The 15,296-nt window shown below is 48.4% G+C and overlaps 1 protein-coding gene across 2 annotated transcripts in view; it reads left to right on the plus strand.

Moving 5' to 3' along the window:
• The first annotated feature begins 360 nt into the window (after positions 1 to 360).
• The window catches only part of Prkcb (protein kinase C beta), a 345,671-nt gene continuing 330,735 nt past the window's right edge, over positions 361 to 15,296 (plus strand). The window contains exons 1-2 of one of the 2 annotated variants that reach the window (XM_051145188.1): positions 361 to 645; positions 1,667 to 1,698. In XM_051145188.1, coding sequence (XP_051001145.1) covers positions 473 to 645; positions 1,667 to 1,698 — 205 coding nt within the window. In that variant the 5' untranslated portion in view covers positions 361 to 472. The remainder of the gene's footprint in view (positions 646 to 1,666; positions 1,699 to 15,296) is intronic. The other variant, XM_051145187.1, reaches the window with a different exon arrangement.

A 15,296-nucleotide genomic window follows, 5' to 3' on the forward strand; every position in this document is an offset into this window, starting at 1 on the left:
TCCTGGCGCCGCAGCGCTGCGGCTAAGAACACTTGGCTGAGAGGCCTGCAGTTTGCGGCGTACGTGTATGCGTGCGTGTATGAGTGTATGCGTGTGTGTGTGTGTGTCTGTGTCTGTGGTGTGGTGGTGGTGGTGCTGTCAATATGTAAAGCAGCTGGCAGCTCTGGGCGGGGCCTGGGCCCCATGCAAATGAGGGAGGCGGGGTTATTCTGGGGCTCCGCCTCCCTCCCCCGCAGCTGGGGCCAGCGGTGCCAAGCACAGCTGGACCAACAGCAGCAGCTGGGCGAGTGACAGCCCAGCTACGCGCGCGCGGCCGCCGCCAGAGCCGGCGCGAAGGGGTAGCGCGGCCCCGCGGTCCCCGGGCGGCAGCAGCGGCCGCCTAGTCCCGCGTTTCTTCGGGCTCGCAGCCCCGCGGTCCCGCCGCCCCGGGGCCGCCACCTCTCGGGGCTCCCCCGGTCCCCGCGCGCGCAAGATGGCTGACCCGGCTGCGGGGCCGCCGCCGAGCGAGGGCGAGGAGAGCACTGTGCGCTTCGCCCGCAAAGGCGCCCTCCGGCAGAAGAACGTGCACGAGGTGAAGAACCACAAATTCACCGCCCGCTTCTTCAAGCAGCCCACCTTCTGCAGCCACTGCACCGACTTCATCTGGTGAGAGCGCGCCGCGCGGGCCACCTGCCTGGGGCCCCAGAGGGCAGCGACCCGCGTGGGACCCCTTTCGGTGCCCCTGAGGAGAAGCCGTGTGCCCATCCCCATCCCTCTGTACCCTTCTGTCCCGTGCTCCAGGATGGCCAACCCCCTGGGTGTCGGGTCCTCTGGTCCTCTACCGCTGGCGGGCTAGGCTCCACCTGCCCTCTTGCACTCTGTCGCCTGAGCGCCCAGGGACAGCGCTGCAGGCGCCTTTTCGACACCTGGCTCTGGGCGCAGGGTGGCTGTCTTTCTTAGGCAGGGCAGCTCCGCGGGTGTCTTTCTCGCCTGAGGTTCCCGATCTTTCTGCCTTCTTCCGGGCTCGAGGCGCTCTCACCCTCACCCCTCCTTTCCGGGGCAGCTCCCTGGGGTGTCCTCTAGTTCCCCAGGGCGTAGAGCATCCTTCTCTCCTCTGAATCCCTAGAGCAATGCCCTGGATTATCTCTTAACAGCGCCTTCAGAGTCCTGAGAAACCCCCCGCCCCCTTTCATCCCTCAGTCCTCACCCTCACGTCGCTACAGGGCCCTTTTCTTGCCCCTATCCCTCAAGGAGTGGGGCGACCTTTTCTTTCTCCGAATCCCTTAGGGGGCACGGCCGCGGTGGAGTCCCTCTCATCCTTTCTCTAGACAGGTCTTTTTCTCTTTCCTGAGGGCACTCCGGCATCTCCTTGGGCAGATATCCAGCCCGCCTTCCGCCCCCACCCGGACGGAAATGCACCCTCGCATCCCGCCACCTGGTGGTCGCGGTCTCCTCTGTACTGCAGGAGAGATGTGAGGTGGGGGTTACCGAGCCTAGCTCCCATAATGTACCCTCCAGTCCCTTCCAAGGTGTAAGACATACTGGACACCGGCTTGTAGCTAGGAGGGCTTGTAGCTAGGAGGTTGCACCTGGGGTAGAGGGACAGTGAGAAGGGAGGAGGTGACTGTGTGAAACTAGCTGGTAACTGGACCCCTCAGACTGATATTCCTCCTTGTGCTTTTTACAGGGGCTTCGGGAAGCAGGGATTCCAGTGTCAAGGTAGGCTCTGTGGCTCTGTGGCTGCCGATGGTGGGAAGAGAGTGTAAAACAGACTTCACGGAGGTGCCTGAGTTAGGCAGAGTGAAGTAATCCTGCCTGTCAGAGTGACCTCCCAAGCTAGGAATCCTTCGCCACCAAAGGGTCCTTTTAAGGGGTGTGTGTTTGGACCAGTGCTGCACCATCCAGGAAAGGCCACTGGAGCTGGAACGCCCTAAATGTCAAAAAGTGCATCCATCCCTCCGCCGTCTGAGCATTCGCCTGGAATCGCTAGTGCTGCTTAAGAAAGGCAATGTCTTCAAGGACTCGTGTGTGTGTGTGTGTGTGTGTGTGTGTGTGTGTGTGTGTGTGTGTGTGTGTGCGTGTGTGTGTGTGTGTGTGTGTGTGTGTGTGTAACCTCTTTCTTCCTAATTCCAGGCCTTTCTTGCTCATTGATCTTCCTCACCTCCCAGTAGGAGGCTCTGCCCCCTTCCCTTGCCCTGCAGAGGCCAGGTAGGTTGCCTTTTCTGCAGAGGGTGCACCCCTAGAAAAGCAACTGTGGTTTCCCCGGGGCCTCCTCCCTCTCTGAAAGAGGTGGTTCCAGATGGGGTGCCTTTTGGCTCCTGCCTGAGGTTGCCCATTTTAAACTTCTGAGGAGGCACAGGAAAGACTCCCAAGAGAGAGCCATGATTCCAACCAGGGGTGCTAGTCAAATGTCCAAGACTTGGTGGCCTCTCCTATCTCTAGGACTCATGCCTACAAGATGGACTGTGTGCTGGGGTATGTAGCTCAGGAGAGTGCTTACTTTGTGCTGGGGAGGCTCTGGCACCTGAAATGGGGGAGGGGAAAAGACAGGTTTTAAATGGGCTCCCCAAAGAGGAAGCCTTGTTTAACCCTTAGAATGCCATAAATAGTTTGTGAACTGCAAAATTACACACACACACACACAGACACACACACACCCCCTCAACTTGTTGAACACTGGCTTTACTTTTATGCTGGAGCAAGCATTTCGAACTGAGGACATTTGTTCACCGCTGTGCCTGGCAGGTCTACAACTGGCCCTTCTACTTCTGCTCCTCTTAGCCTCTTGAATTTGCTGATTTGTTCCCCTTCCCCCTTCAGGACAGGTGTGGTTGAATTTAGTCAGAAGTGACTCTTTTTTTTTTAAATTTTAATTTCATTTATTTCTTTTACATTGGGGTTTTGCCAACATGTTTGTCTGTGTGAGGGTGTCAGGTCCCCTGGAACTGGAGTTACAGACAGTTGTGAGCTGCCATGTGGGTGCTGGGAATTGAGTCTGAGTCCTTTGGAAGAGCAGTGCTCTTAACCGCTGAGCCATCCGGAAGTGGCTCTTTGTTATTCTCCTCCCCTCTCCTGCCCTCCCTTCTTATCCCCTCCCCTTTTCTCTCTTCCCTCTCAGAGTCTCAGTTTGTGCCCAGGTACTCAGACTCTAGCCTTGATCTGCAACTCCTTCTGGTCCAGCCTTCTGTTTAGCCTCCCAGGTGCTGGGTTACAGGTGAGCTCAGTGGGGAATTGACATCTCCCACCCTGTGAACTGGCCTTAAATCTGGAGTGTGACTTAGTGCCCATGCAAGCTCTGCCTTGTACCATTACTCTGCAGGCAGAATTAAAAAAAAAAAAAAAAGAGGCCAGCAATGGGCAGTGACTTTGTGATGTTCATGGAATGCTGACCTCCGGTGCATGTGCCCTGCTGCCTTAATCTGCAGGCTCTTGTTTCAGTTCTGGAGTGAGATGGGGGAACTTTCCAGTCTCCTTTGCTAAGATTTGAAGCCTCAGCTGGGCATGCTGGTGCATGCTTTTGATCCTGGCACTGAGGAGGCAGAGGCAGGGGAATCTTTGTGAGTTCAAGCAAAGCAAGTCCAGAACAGCCAGGGCTCTATAACACAGAGAAAACCTGTCTCCAAAACAAACAACAACAACAACAAAAAAAAAAAAAAACAAAAAAAAAACAAAAAAAAACCCAAAAACAAACAAAACAAACAAACCAAACAAAAAGTATTTGGAGCCTCAGTTTTATGTACCACATGGAAGGAGTCCCAAGTCCCTGACAAGGGGAACAAGTTAGGCCAGTAGGACATTTAGATTGTTTTTTAGAACCTTGTCTCAACTTCTCAAACAAAATACTGCTGGTGGCTTGGTGTGGGGGCTGCGTAATCTCTATATGGCTGCCTTTCACATCCATGACTTGCCTTCTGATTTTGTCTCTTGCTGAGGTCAGGGGTGGTTTTTTAAACACTGCTTCTGTGGCTTTCCTGTGCCACCTGCTCTGCTCTTATTGATGGCTGAGAGTCAGCTTTAGAATGTGCGGGGGACTGCACATATGGAGCAGGAGATCCTTTTATTCAAAGCTTAAGATTTCTTTTCTTTTCTTTTTTGGCACAATGAGAAAAAAATCAGAATGAAAGTTTTCAAGAAGTATGATCAGCTTTAGGCATAAAACTTCCATGAAGCTGGGAAGAACAGTTTGCTTAGTGTGCTTGACTCCCTAGGTGCCAGCGAACAAAAGGAAGGGTGGAGGCATAGGTATCTTGGAAATCATTTCTTTTCTAATTTTTTTCCAACCCTTAGCTTTCTGAACATCTGGTCCTCTGTTACTGCTTTGACAGTCTATTCCATCTGAGTTGGATTGGGCGGGAGGAAGAAGAGGGGGTGGGGCAGATTAATTCCCCTCCCCCCCAAACTGAGCAAATTAGAATGAGGTACATCCCAGAAGGAGGGGAGGGAGTTTTATACCTGGTATGCAGCATTACTTGGGACTAATTCTAGAACCATAGGCTAGTTCCTTTTATGTGACTGTTGTCAGTGCCTGGTTCCTGATATTTTTCCTCAAAGTGAATTTACTTAAAATAGAACCAACATTATTATAGGAAACAAATAGGGTTTATTCATTTACTTAAGTGCAGAGTTCTGGCCCTTCAGTTTTCTGTGCCCCTGGGAGCAATACCTATCTCACAGTTCAAGAACATACCAGATTCTCCAGCCATCAGGCCTCTGTTTAGCCAATAGGAAATGCACAAAGTCAAAAAACACAAGATGCTCAGTGGCCCTTAGGGGAGTCGCCTTGAGGACTTTGTTATGTACTCTATTGGCTAGAACCCAATGCCAGGTGCACCTACGGAACAGTAGCACATTCTCAGCGAAGAGCTGGGGGAGGAGGTTCCATCTCAAAAGTGGAAGAAGCAGAAGTTGGCTAAAGACTGCTCTGTAGTCGGAGGATGTGAGAGGGTCTCAAGTCCCAGAAGCCCTTGCTACTGTGCTCATGCTCCAGCGGCTGTCATGGGAATCGGGGGTGCGGGACAAAGCTTTATAGACTCAAGACGCTTTCTTAAGAATAGATTTCTTGCATTTGTACAGCTAAAGGACAAGACTCTAGGTTCACTGCCACGTGACTTCTCCATCTCTCCTCTTTCTTTGATACTGCCTCTACTGACAGAGGCAGTCTCTGCCTTCACCGCCTGTGAAATCACATGAAATTTTGGATTAGAAATGGGGCCCATTATACCACAAGACAGACCTTTCTTTCTTCAAGGCATTTTTTTTGATAACCCACATGTTGTGCTTGGATTGTAATGGACTCAAGAAGCATTGGGAGGAATTCAAGTTTTATCCAAAGACTTTGCAGGTTGACAGAAAGGGAACTTTTTCCAAAGGAAGTAATTTCAGTAGAAATAGAGAAACGTTCAAATGCTCAGATCTAGATTTTACAGCATGTGGTTGGACTCTGATCGCTGATCTGCTATCTGCTCCCTGTGTGACCTTGGGAAGTCCATCCCTACACTGTAGCTCTCTCTTGGTAAAACATGACAGCAGTGGCTCCTTTGTAGAGTTGTGGGGCAAAGTAAGGAGACAGCTAAAGAGAAGCATCCACAGCGGGCATCAATAACTCAAAACAAGGTGATCATCACTGCTTGACTAGTGGTGAGAAAATGTGTTAAAGCAGAGGCAGAGCTGACTCTAGGACGTATGAAATGACTGTGCATACCTCATGTGCTCAGATGGCTTTGTTTCTCTGTAGACTTTGGGTAAAATCAGCAAGTATATGCATCAGTGTATGGATCCAGAGGGCACAGCTTTGCTCATGAGAAAAATCAGAACTTGCCCTGGACTCTCTAGAAAAGCCCCGTGGCACTATTTTTCTGACTATAAAGAGCTAGAATTAATTATTATAATGAGTAAGTCTTTTTCCCTTCCTTGAGTGAACTCAAAAACATCTTTTCAGTTTCTTGTTTGAAGTATTAGAAAAGGAAAGAAAGAAAGCTAAACCCAATCACGTGAACGCAACCACTGTTATTTTTTCCGCAACAGAAACACTACAGAGTACCAGTTTAATGTAGGGTGTAGTTAACATACAGATTAGAATATGCAATTAAGGCAACAACCAGTGACAATATGAATTGGGGCTAGGAATGTGGCTCAAAGGAAGTGCATGAAGGTCTTGGGTTCTATCTCCAACCTTGAAAAACGAAAGAATAAAGGAAAATATTAAAAAGAAAGGTGACTTTTATTTTGGGCACACCTCTCTCTGTGCACTTCTATTGTTACACTGGGTTGAACTTTCTTATTAAACTGAGAATCAACATGGCAAACTACCAGGTGATAGACATGGCCTGGGGTACTCCACCCCTCCCGCTGCTCAACATCCTTAGAAACACATCTCAGACTCATGAGCCAAACACCACTCACTTGCTGTCCAGTTGTGATGATGCTCTGAGGGTTTTCATGCAGGTAAAAGACAGAAGAGCTTTACAAGTTTGTGTTTGATGGTTTAGAATTTTTCTTTTTTCACTGAAGTAGGACTTCAGGCTCAGTGTCCCTGTTAAAATAAGAATCTGGTAAGTGGGTTAACTGTGGTTTGAGAAGGGAGGCCTGGTCTGTTGGAGAGGCAACAGAAAATTCATTTCGAGCAGTAGAGCCCTCTAGGGGAGCCTGAAGCCTTGTTACCGAGTAGTGGAACACCTTCTCAAGTAAATATGGAAAATATGACCTTCGGAAATCTGGTTGGTATGATACACAGGTTCTTCAAAACTAATTTAAAAATATATTATTTCCAATACTAGTGACTGTCCAGGCCCCGGTGGGAGCAGATGAAACACGTAGGTAGAGCATCGGAGTCAGTGAGAGAAACTCTGAGAGATGGTGACTGGTTAGAGGCAGATGAGCATTTGAAGATAATTTACATGGGGTTGGAAAGATGGGCTTAGTGGTTCAGAGAGTGCATCACTCCTACAGAGGACCCAAGTCCAGTTCCCATCACCCTCGTCAGGTGACTCACAGGCATCTGTAACTGTAGCTCCAGGAGATCCTATGCTTCCTGTCTCTGTAGGTGCCCCTGCGTTCACCTGCACATGCCCTGACCCCTACACATAATTAAAGATAATAAAAATGAATCTTAGAAAGTGGTTTATATCCGTGTTGATATTGGAGCCTCTTTTCTTTCTCTGCCTCTCCCTGTTTCTCTTTCTTTCTATCTGTTTCCCTCCCCACCCCACATGTGCACACACGTATAAAAATACATTCATGTGCCATAACTTTGACTTTATGCATGGTGCTACTTTTCAGCCATTTCAAATTCGTGTCTGGTCCTTTGGTTCTGCAGACCAGTTTGTTCTTGGTAGGCAGCAGGGCCAGCTAGAGGTTGATGCCTTCCAATGGGACCCTTGGCACTTTGCAGACTTCTTGTAATGTGAAATTATCCACTTCATTCATCCATTTTCTTTAGTTGAAGCTGTGTGGTATTCCATAGATAGAGTGTCGGGCCTTTTTTTTAATAAAGAGTACAATATCCACAGTGTTTACATATGGCATTTGGAGGCATGACACCTGCTTGAAAATCATGCAGGAAACTTGTCTCCTAACCACACACATCCATTTACCACTTTCCCACATACGCATTGACACATGCATACCTGTATGCTTCCATGCTTCCACCCTTCTGTCCAGCTACGCAGCCTTTAAAATGCATTCAGTATTAAGTTCTATGTGTGTAGACTGGTTCTAGGTGCAGAGCCCAACAGTGAATGCTACTGAGGAGACTGCTGACGCAGTAGTGCCGGAAGCGGAGATATGACTTACTGCAAATGATTTTTTTTAAAACTAAGATTCAGTTTCACTTGGCAGGAGATCTACCAGATGCTGCCAGATTGTTTCATGAGGGGCTAACCTATGTAATGTTTTGAGGTGGAGTTGGGTCCTTCAGTGTAAGAATTAAGCCCCCATACTCTCACTCTCCATTCTGAGTTATCAAGGATCTAGACCTAGACACGCAAGAGGCATGGCCTCAGTGACGTTCTTGGAGGAGTCCCCAGCTTTCTGTTTGTACCATGGCTATCAGGAGAGAGCACTCAGACAAGAGACCTCAAGATGGAGGATCCAGAGTCCTCATAGTCACTCAGATAAGGAGCTGACTTTCTTTTTTAGCTAGGGGGTTGCTATTTGAGGTGTTCATTCTAAAGTGAAAAATCAGACAATTTCAGTGGTGGTAGAGCGGGCCGGAGCTGGGAGCATAAATAAAAAGAAAGAGTGGCATCACGGGGGTTTGTCAACTGAAATCCAGTGTCAGGGACTCAAGGTTGCTTGCGTTGCCCCAGATGCTGTATGGCTGAATGGCATCAGTTTCCTCATTTGGAAGTTACGGGTTTGAAGTAGTTTCAAACACATTTGGAGAAAGAGCCTCTGTCGGCTCTTTCCCCCATCCCTGCGATTCCATTTGGGAGATTGGTTCACTTTGGTGTTACCTTGTCTTTGATGACAACAGAAATCTGCAACCCAGTAAATATCTGTAGAATATTCTCTGTAGAGAGCGCGAGGGCATTTTAGTTCGTACCTGCAGAGCACCTTGTTTATTTGAGGATTCATTTGTTTCCCACTGTCACCCACTGTTGAGTCAGTCCTGTTCTACCTCTGGGCTTGGTTCGGTACTAGCTGCAGGTCCTTGTGGCCATGCGACGGGCACTTCAGTGTCTTTCCTGGAAGTGCTTGCAAGTGCTGGAAGGAAGCTCAATATTGCAGATGTCTCAGCCTTCTGCATTCCCAGTGATGAGGCTGCAGGCACGTGCCACCATGTCTGGCTCACTTAAAATCCTGCTCGCGTCTCTCCGTGACTGTTTCCTGCGGCAGGTAAAGCATGATCCTAAGAGGAAAACACCCACCAGCCATCTGCCCAGTCATTGTTTGATCCACCCACGCATCCACTCATCTTCCATCTATCCATTCATTGAACATGTGTTAGGTGCTGTCCTCGGCACTGGAAGCAGAGTAAGGAACAAAGAAAGCACCTGCCTTCATGGAATTTGCATGGGGGAAGTAGAGGGACAAGAGTGCGAAGCAGCATAGAATAAACATATGGTATGCTGCTAGGCTTCAGGGGGGTACTTTGAGGAGAAAGAAGACAACAGTTCCTGTGAAAGAAGTATTATCACATGACCAGTTAATTGAAGGTGCTCCACAAAGGGTGTAAAAACACTTTGTGGCATCCCTAGTCTCTGATGAGACGTGGAGAAGATTCCATAAGTGAGGTGACATTTGAGAACAGTCTTACCATTAGAGTAGGCGTTCCCAGAGTGACAAGGGGGTGGGGACTGAGGAGAGTACATGTGGAGATATGGAGGAGAGAGAACAGGGCGCCTTCAGGGAACAGGAAGAAGGGAGTGTGAGGGCGGAGCTGGTGGGAGATGAAGGTCATGGAGTCACGTCCTAATGTTCAGATCTGATACAGGCAGCTTGGCAGCTAGGAAGCACTTGTTCTCATTGTCTTAAGGTGGGGTGTGTGTGTGTGTGTGCGTGTGTGTCTGTGTGTGTCTGTGTGTGTGTCTAGGGGGGGGGGCGGGTGTTCTGGGGTGGGAGCGAAGTGGCCAATTGCTTAGAATCAGTGTGCGATGCATTTTGAAACAATCAGAGCTGTGACTCAGACCCTGAAGTTCCAGGTTTGTGGATCTGGAGGTCAGCTGGGATGGCTGACAGGGCTGCTGAGGGGCAGTAGGGCTGTGCCTGCTGAGTGTACAGTGGCCACTGCTACTTTTAAATGTCCTAAAGGGACATTTGGAATTTCATGTCCACCATATATTGTTGACTGTTCTATTTTTGGGGGGCGGTTCCCAGGTTATTTTTGTGGTTCTAACAATAGGAATGCCTCTCCTCATTGCGTCCTTAGGCACAGAGGACCATCGAAATAATTCTTCCTCTGAAAGGAATCCTCCCACTCCCCGCGCTCTCTCTCTTTGCTGCCGTCAGTTACCTGACAACACATGCTGATTGAGCACATGTGCTGCAATGGTGACAAGTCTGTGCTTGGAGGACAAGGTTCTGGTTTAGTACTGGGGAGGTGGGACTGTGGGTAAGAGGGTTTGCTGTGCAAGCATGAGAAACTGAGTTTGGATGCTTGTATCCTTGGAGCTGTGCAGGGCAAGGACAAGAGGATCCCTGGGGCTTGCTGGCCACCAGCCTAGCTCCAGGTTCAGTGAGAGACTCTGTCTCAAAGGAATAAAGTGGAGAGTGATCGAACAGGACACTCGACAACCTGCCCTCCATATGCATATGGACACACACACCTGCATGAATGTGTATGTGCATGTATCCACCCCCAAAGAGGTGGGGGACTTTGGTTTAAGGCCTGTTCTCCTACCATGGACCTTGACTTAGCCTCTTGGGTTTTCTGTTTCCTCATGGGTAAAGGAAAGTGGTAACAAGATGGGCCTCTTGGTTGACATACAGAAAGCAGTTCATACATGACAGGTATTTCTGTTCTTATTGGATTCTATCCTTGTCCTTTCTGGGTTATAGTCTTTTGGGGGAGATAAGGTGAATCCCCTCTGTTAGGAGGTGATGGGGATGGATATGTTGACCCTGTCCTGGTTAGCTGCAACTGCAGCTGATGATGGAGAGCACAGCTTAGCAGGGACAAGAGAGGTGACCTGAGCATCCATAGGCATCAGGCTGTCCGAGAAGCCCGTCCTGCCTAGTGATGCCTTAATTTGTGGGGAAAACCTCAGAAAGTTGAATTGAGACCTGTGATTGTCCATCTGTCCACTTTTGAAAATGTACTGATAGCATTTCAACATCAAACAGATTTCTGATTCTTCACTTTTTCTTTCTCATTTTTCTTTTCTTTTTCTTTTTTCAACACAGGATTTCTCTGTGTGACCTTGGCTGTCCTGGAAATCACTCTGTAGACCATGCCATCCTCAAATTCACAGAGATTTGCCTGCCTCTGCTTCCTGAGAGCTCGGACTTAATGGTGTGTGCCACCACCACCTGGCTCTTTCTTATTTTTCTTTTGGCACCAGAGGTTCATATAGTCCAGCCAGCCTCCAGCTCACTATGCTGCCAAGGCTGTGTTTGAACTCCGGATCCTTCTGCCTCCTCCTCCTGAGTGCTGTGCTTTTTTTTTTCTCCTTTTCAGTGTGGGTTCTTTTACCTTTCAGATGAACATTTTCTGGTCTCTTAGGTGCTGAAGATACTTGACAAAAGCACGTATGAGCTGGAAGTTGCCATTTGAAGGACTTTGGTTTGTTATAATTTTTATGGCTAGCTCCTGTGTTGGAAATCCTCCTGTCCTTTCTATTGGTGGGAATCAATCTCTGTCTGTCTTCGTCTCTGTTTCTGTTTCTCTGTCTCTGACTGCCTGTCTGTCTTCCTGTCTCCATCTCTGTATCTCTGTCTCTGTATCTCTGTCTGTATCTGTCTCTCTATGTCTGTCTGTCTGTCTGTCTGTCTCTCTCTCTCTCTCTCTCTCTCTGTGTGTGTGTCTGTCTCTGTCTCTCTCCCTATTTCAGACACAGTCTCACTGAATAGCCCAGGCTGGCCTTGAATTCACCATCATGATGCCCTTCATTCCCCCAACCTCCTGAAGCTAGTGTGACTTTCTCTCCAGGGCTGCCTCGCTCTGACTGTCTCTCATTCTCATGCAGTGGCAGATTGAATCCAGGATCTCTGCCTTGCGATTGCTCCTTGTTTTCAAGTCAGCATCCCACCATAGCTCAGTGTTAAGCAAGAGGATCTTTTTCAATACGCCATCTGATGGCAGCCCTTTGAGGCACACATAAGGAGTAGAAAAATGTGTTTTCTCTCCACTGCTGACCTGCCACACCAGAGAGGTCACTGTCATACTGAAACTGCTAGCTTGGGTTTGAGGCTTCTGAGAACTAGAGTCTCATCTGTGGGTAAGACCGATGGTCTCTTCTGTCAGGTAGTTATGGCCACCTGACCTACCTTTTGTACAAAGCCTTTGATTCTCCTCCTGTGGCTGGAGAGGGTGCTGTGGACAGGCACCCAAGACCCTGCTTCTTAGGCCTTCGCATTGTTCATTCTTCATCTGTCTGCGCTTTCCAGCATCTCCTCTTCTCCTGTATGGATGATCTCCAGTGCTCTTCCAGTCTTTCTCTTTTCAGGATAGACACCCAGGGATCTGGAATCTTCTCATTCTCCATATCACACAGAGGTAGCTTCTAAATCGCCATCTTACCCAGGAAGTCCTTATTTTCTTTTTTGAGACAGGTTCTTACTAGCGCAGACTGGCCTAAAAGCACATACTATTAACCCTTGGCCAAAAGACAAAGGATTCTAAGCTACAGAGGCTGGTTCTGAGAAATGTTAGCTGGCGCTTTTTAGCTTTGCATACGGAAGTGACATCTGAATGAGAGACGGGCACCTTCTGGCGTCACCATTGAAGGGTGGTGGCATTTGTCTTCTTAGGGGTGACATCTGCTTCCTGTTTCAATGTTGCCTATTGGCTGCAAACAATAGTAAGGAAGCCAGGGAATTCTGACAATTTTCCCACCCAGTAATTTAGTTCTGTTAATGCTTGGGAAACTGGAGTTCATAAACTAGATTTAGAACTTAAAAATTTAAAACTCTCCATTAGTGAAGGTATTAGTGGGAATCTCTTGAAGCTACAGGAATAGATAAGCCTCAGAGTCTCTGAGATTTGACAGAACGTTTGCATCTCATTTGCATCAGAGTCCCCTCCCCTCCAAAGCAGGCATCCTGACTGGGGTAGTCTTCATGTGGGGCCCCAGAGTCCTCGCTCCTTGGACCGGTGAGTTAGGGAGACAGCGGTGAGTTAGGGAGACAGCATATGAGAAAACTCATTCAATTCACAATCATTCTGGCTTGCAGGGACATCTGTTGCTTCTGCTCACATTCTGAGGGTGAGAACTCAGGCACAGGGCCATAGTGGCTGCAGGGAGTGAGGGCAAGAGGAGGGTGGGTGGAACAAAGTGACCAGCTCTGTCTCTCTCTGGTAGTAAAAGGAAACAGGTTTTGGTGAACACAGCCAACCCTTCCTCAGCCTCCAAAGTCACATAGTTTTTTTTTCCTTTGGACTGTGCAGACAGTTTCCCCTCTCACTTGACCGGTAAAACCGTGATGTGAAGCGTTATACCTCTTCGCTTTGCCTCGTGCACTTTGTGGGGAAAAGCAAGTTCTGTCTGCTTTTTAAGAGCAAGATAAGGTAGTATTCTCGTTTTACGCTGTTAGAACAATCTGGTTCTTGTTAGAATTTCTAGTTCTTTCAAGTCGCTGGGTCTTTAAAGTAAGATTTGCTTTGCTTTTAATTGTGTGTGTGTGCATATGTGCATGTGCATGCAGGTGTCTGTGGAGGCCAGAAGAGGGCATCAGATTAGTTAAAGCTGGTGTTAAAGGGTAGCTGTGGGCTACCTGATGGAGTGCTGGTCCTTCTGTAAGACCATCTGCTTGTTCTCATCTCGCTAGTCCTTATCAACTGGCATTCTTGCTTGTGAGCATCCTAAACACTGGTCTGGCTCAGGGCTAGGCAAGAGTATCCAACGGTTGGTTCTTTCCTTTTGTTCATCATTCTTAGTGTGTAAGCATCCTCAGCCTCCCAATTCAATGATTCATTATTGTACAACAAAGATCAGTAGAGTAACAGAGAAATGATTTTACTGAGCACTACTTCCTGGGGTCATTAATTTAGGCTGGGTCCAGCTGGGTAGGCTGGGTATTCATGGCTGGTCTTACCCATGTGCTTGAGCCTCAGTTGGGATGCATGGGACATTCTTCATTATCTCGTGGGTCATTCTCAGCTTAGGCACATGGTGGTCGATGCATTCGCCGCACATGAGTTGAGGCTGCACTCAGAAGTGGCTATGGGGCTTCTTCTGTCAGCAGAAGCAAAGTATGAGCTCACTCTAGAAATAAAGGCAGACACAGGAGAGAGAATAGAGCTTCCTCTTGATGGGGGGGGGAGAGGGGGAAGCTGTGAATAATTTGGGACTTCTTTGGAATCTAGCACACCAGTTTCAATGTTTCTCTAAAACATGTTCCCGTTTAGTGTTGGTTTCCTGAAATGAACTTGAGCCTACCGCTGGCCACAGTGTAAATGCTTACTGCTCATACCTGGGGATAACGGTCCTTATGGAGGACTGATGGAGCCAAGGGCTTAGCAATCAAATACTGCCACCATCACCACTGGGTTCTATAGTCAGTTACTCCCCAAACGCTCGGCGCTGTATCAGGAGTGTGAGAGTCAGAGAAGGAGCACAATGCCTCTGCTCTTGAGGGCAGAGAGAGTCAAGAAAGAGATAGACACGCACAGCAATTTGTTCAATACCCTGTGGCATGTGGACTGTAGAACCTCAAAGGGATGCAGACATGGCCTTGTGACATATTGGTTAAGAGCATGGGTTCAGACCTCAGCTTTTTCATTGATCACATGCAGGGCCTTAGGTGTTTTGCTTACTTGCTGTCTTTAGGTTTTGTTTTGTTTGTTTGTTTCTTTGTTTGTTGTCTGTGAAATGAAGATAATGCTACAGTCTGCATTCCCAGGGTATGATTGGATTGGGCAAGACGGGAGCATACAGAAAACATATGACTGCTTATTTTATATTAGCGCTGAAAAGATAGAGATGGTCTCAAAATGTCCTTCTGAAGACATCCTAACTCAGCTTTCCTCCCACAACCCCCGGCTGGCATGATTGATGACCTACCATAAGGGTGGTTTACTAGAGGAGTAACCCTTGAGGTCAACATCCACAAGGCACTGGGAAGTAAGATAGGGAGATGCTGCAGTCATTGTCATAGGAGACAAAGCTGGTCCCACGGCTGAAGCTGGGATGTGTTGCCAGAGCTAAGGCAGGGTGACTGAGGATGCAGCCGAATGGTAGATTCCTCACCTAGAACATACAAGATCCTGAGTTTGATCCCTAGTCTGTCTGTCTGTCTGTCTGTCTGTCTGTCTCCCTCCCTCCCTCCCTCCCTCCCTCTCTCTTCTCCTCTCTCTCCTCCCTCTCTCTCCTCTCTCTCCCTCCCTCCCTCTCTCCCTCTCTCTCTCTCTCTCTCTCTCTCTCTCTCTCTCTCTCTCTCTCTCTCTCTCTCTCTCTCACACACACACACACACACACACACACACACGATAAATTTACTGGTGATAGGAGGGCACCTTGAGAAGCTTAGGAAATAGAATCAAAAGTTTGGTCCCAGTCTTGGCCGTGTACTGAGATTAACAAACAAACATGCAAGCAAGCAAACACGTGCCCAGAGACTGTGGGCACCTGTGAATGTGTGTATGTGGAGGTGGAGGACAGAGGACAACCTCCTCAGGCACAGTCAACTTCTTCTTTTTGAAGCAGAGTGTCTCTCTCTTG

Source organism: Acomys russatus, chromosome 5 (assembly GCF_903995435.1).
Source record: "Acomys russatus chromosome 5, mAcoRus1.1, whole genome shotgun sequence".
Taxonomy (NCBI): domain Eukaryota; kingdom Metazoa; phylum Chordata; class Mammalia; order Rodentia; family Muridae; genus Acomys; species Acomys russatus.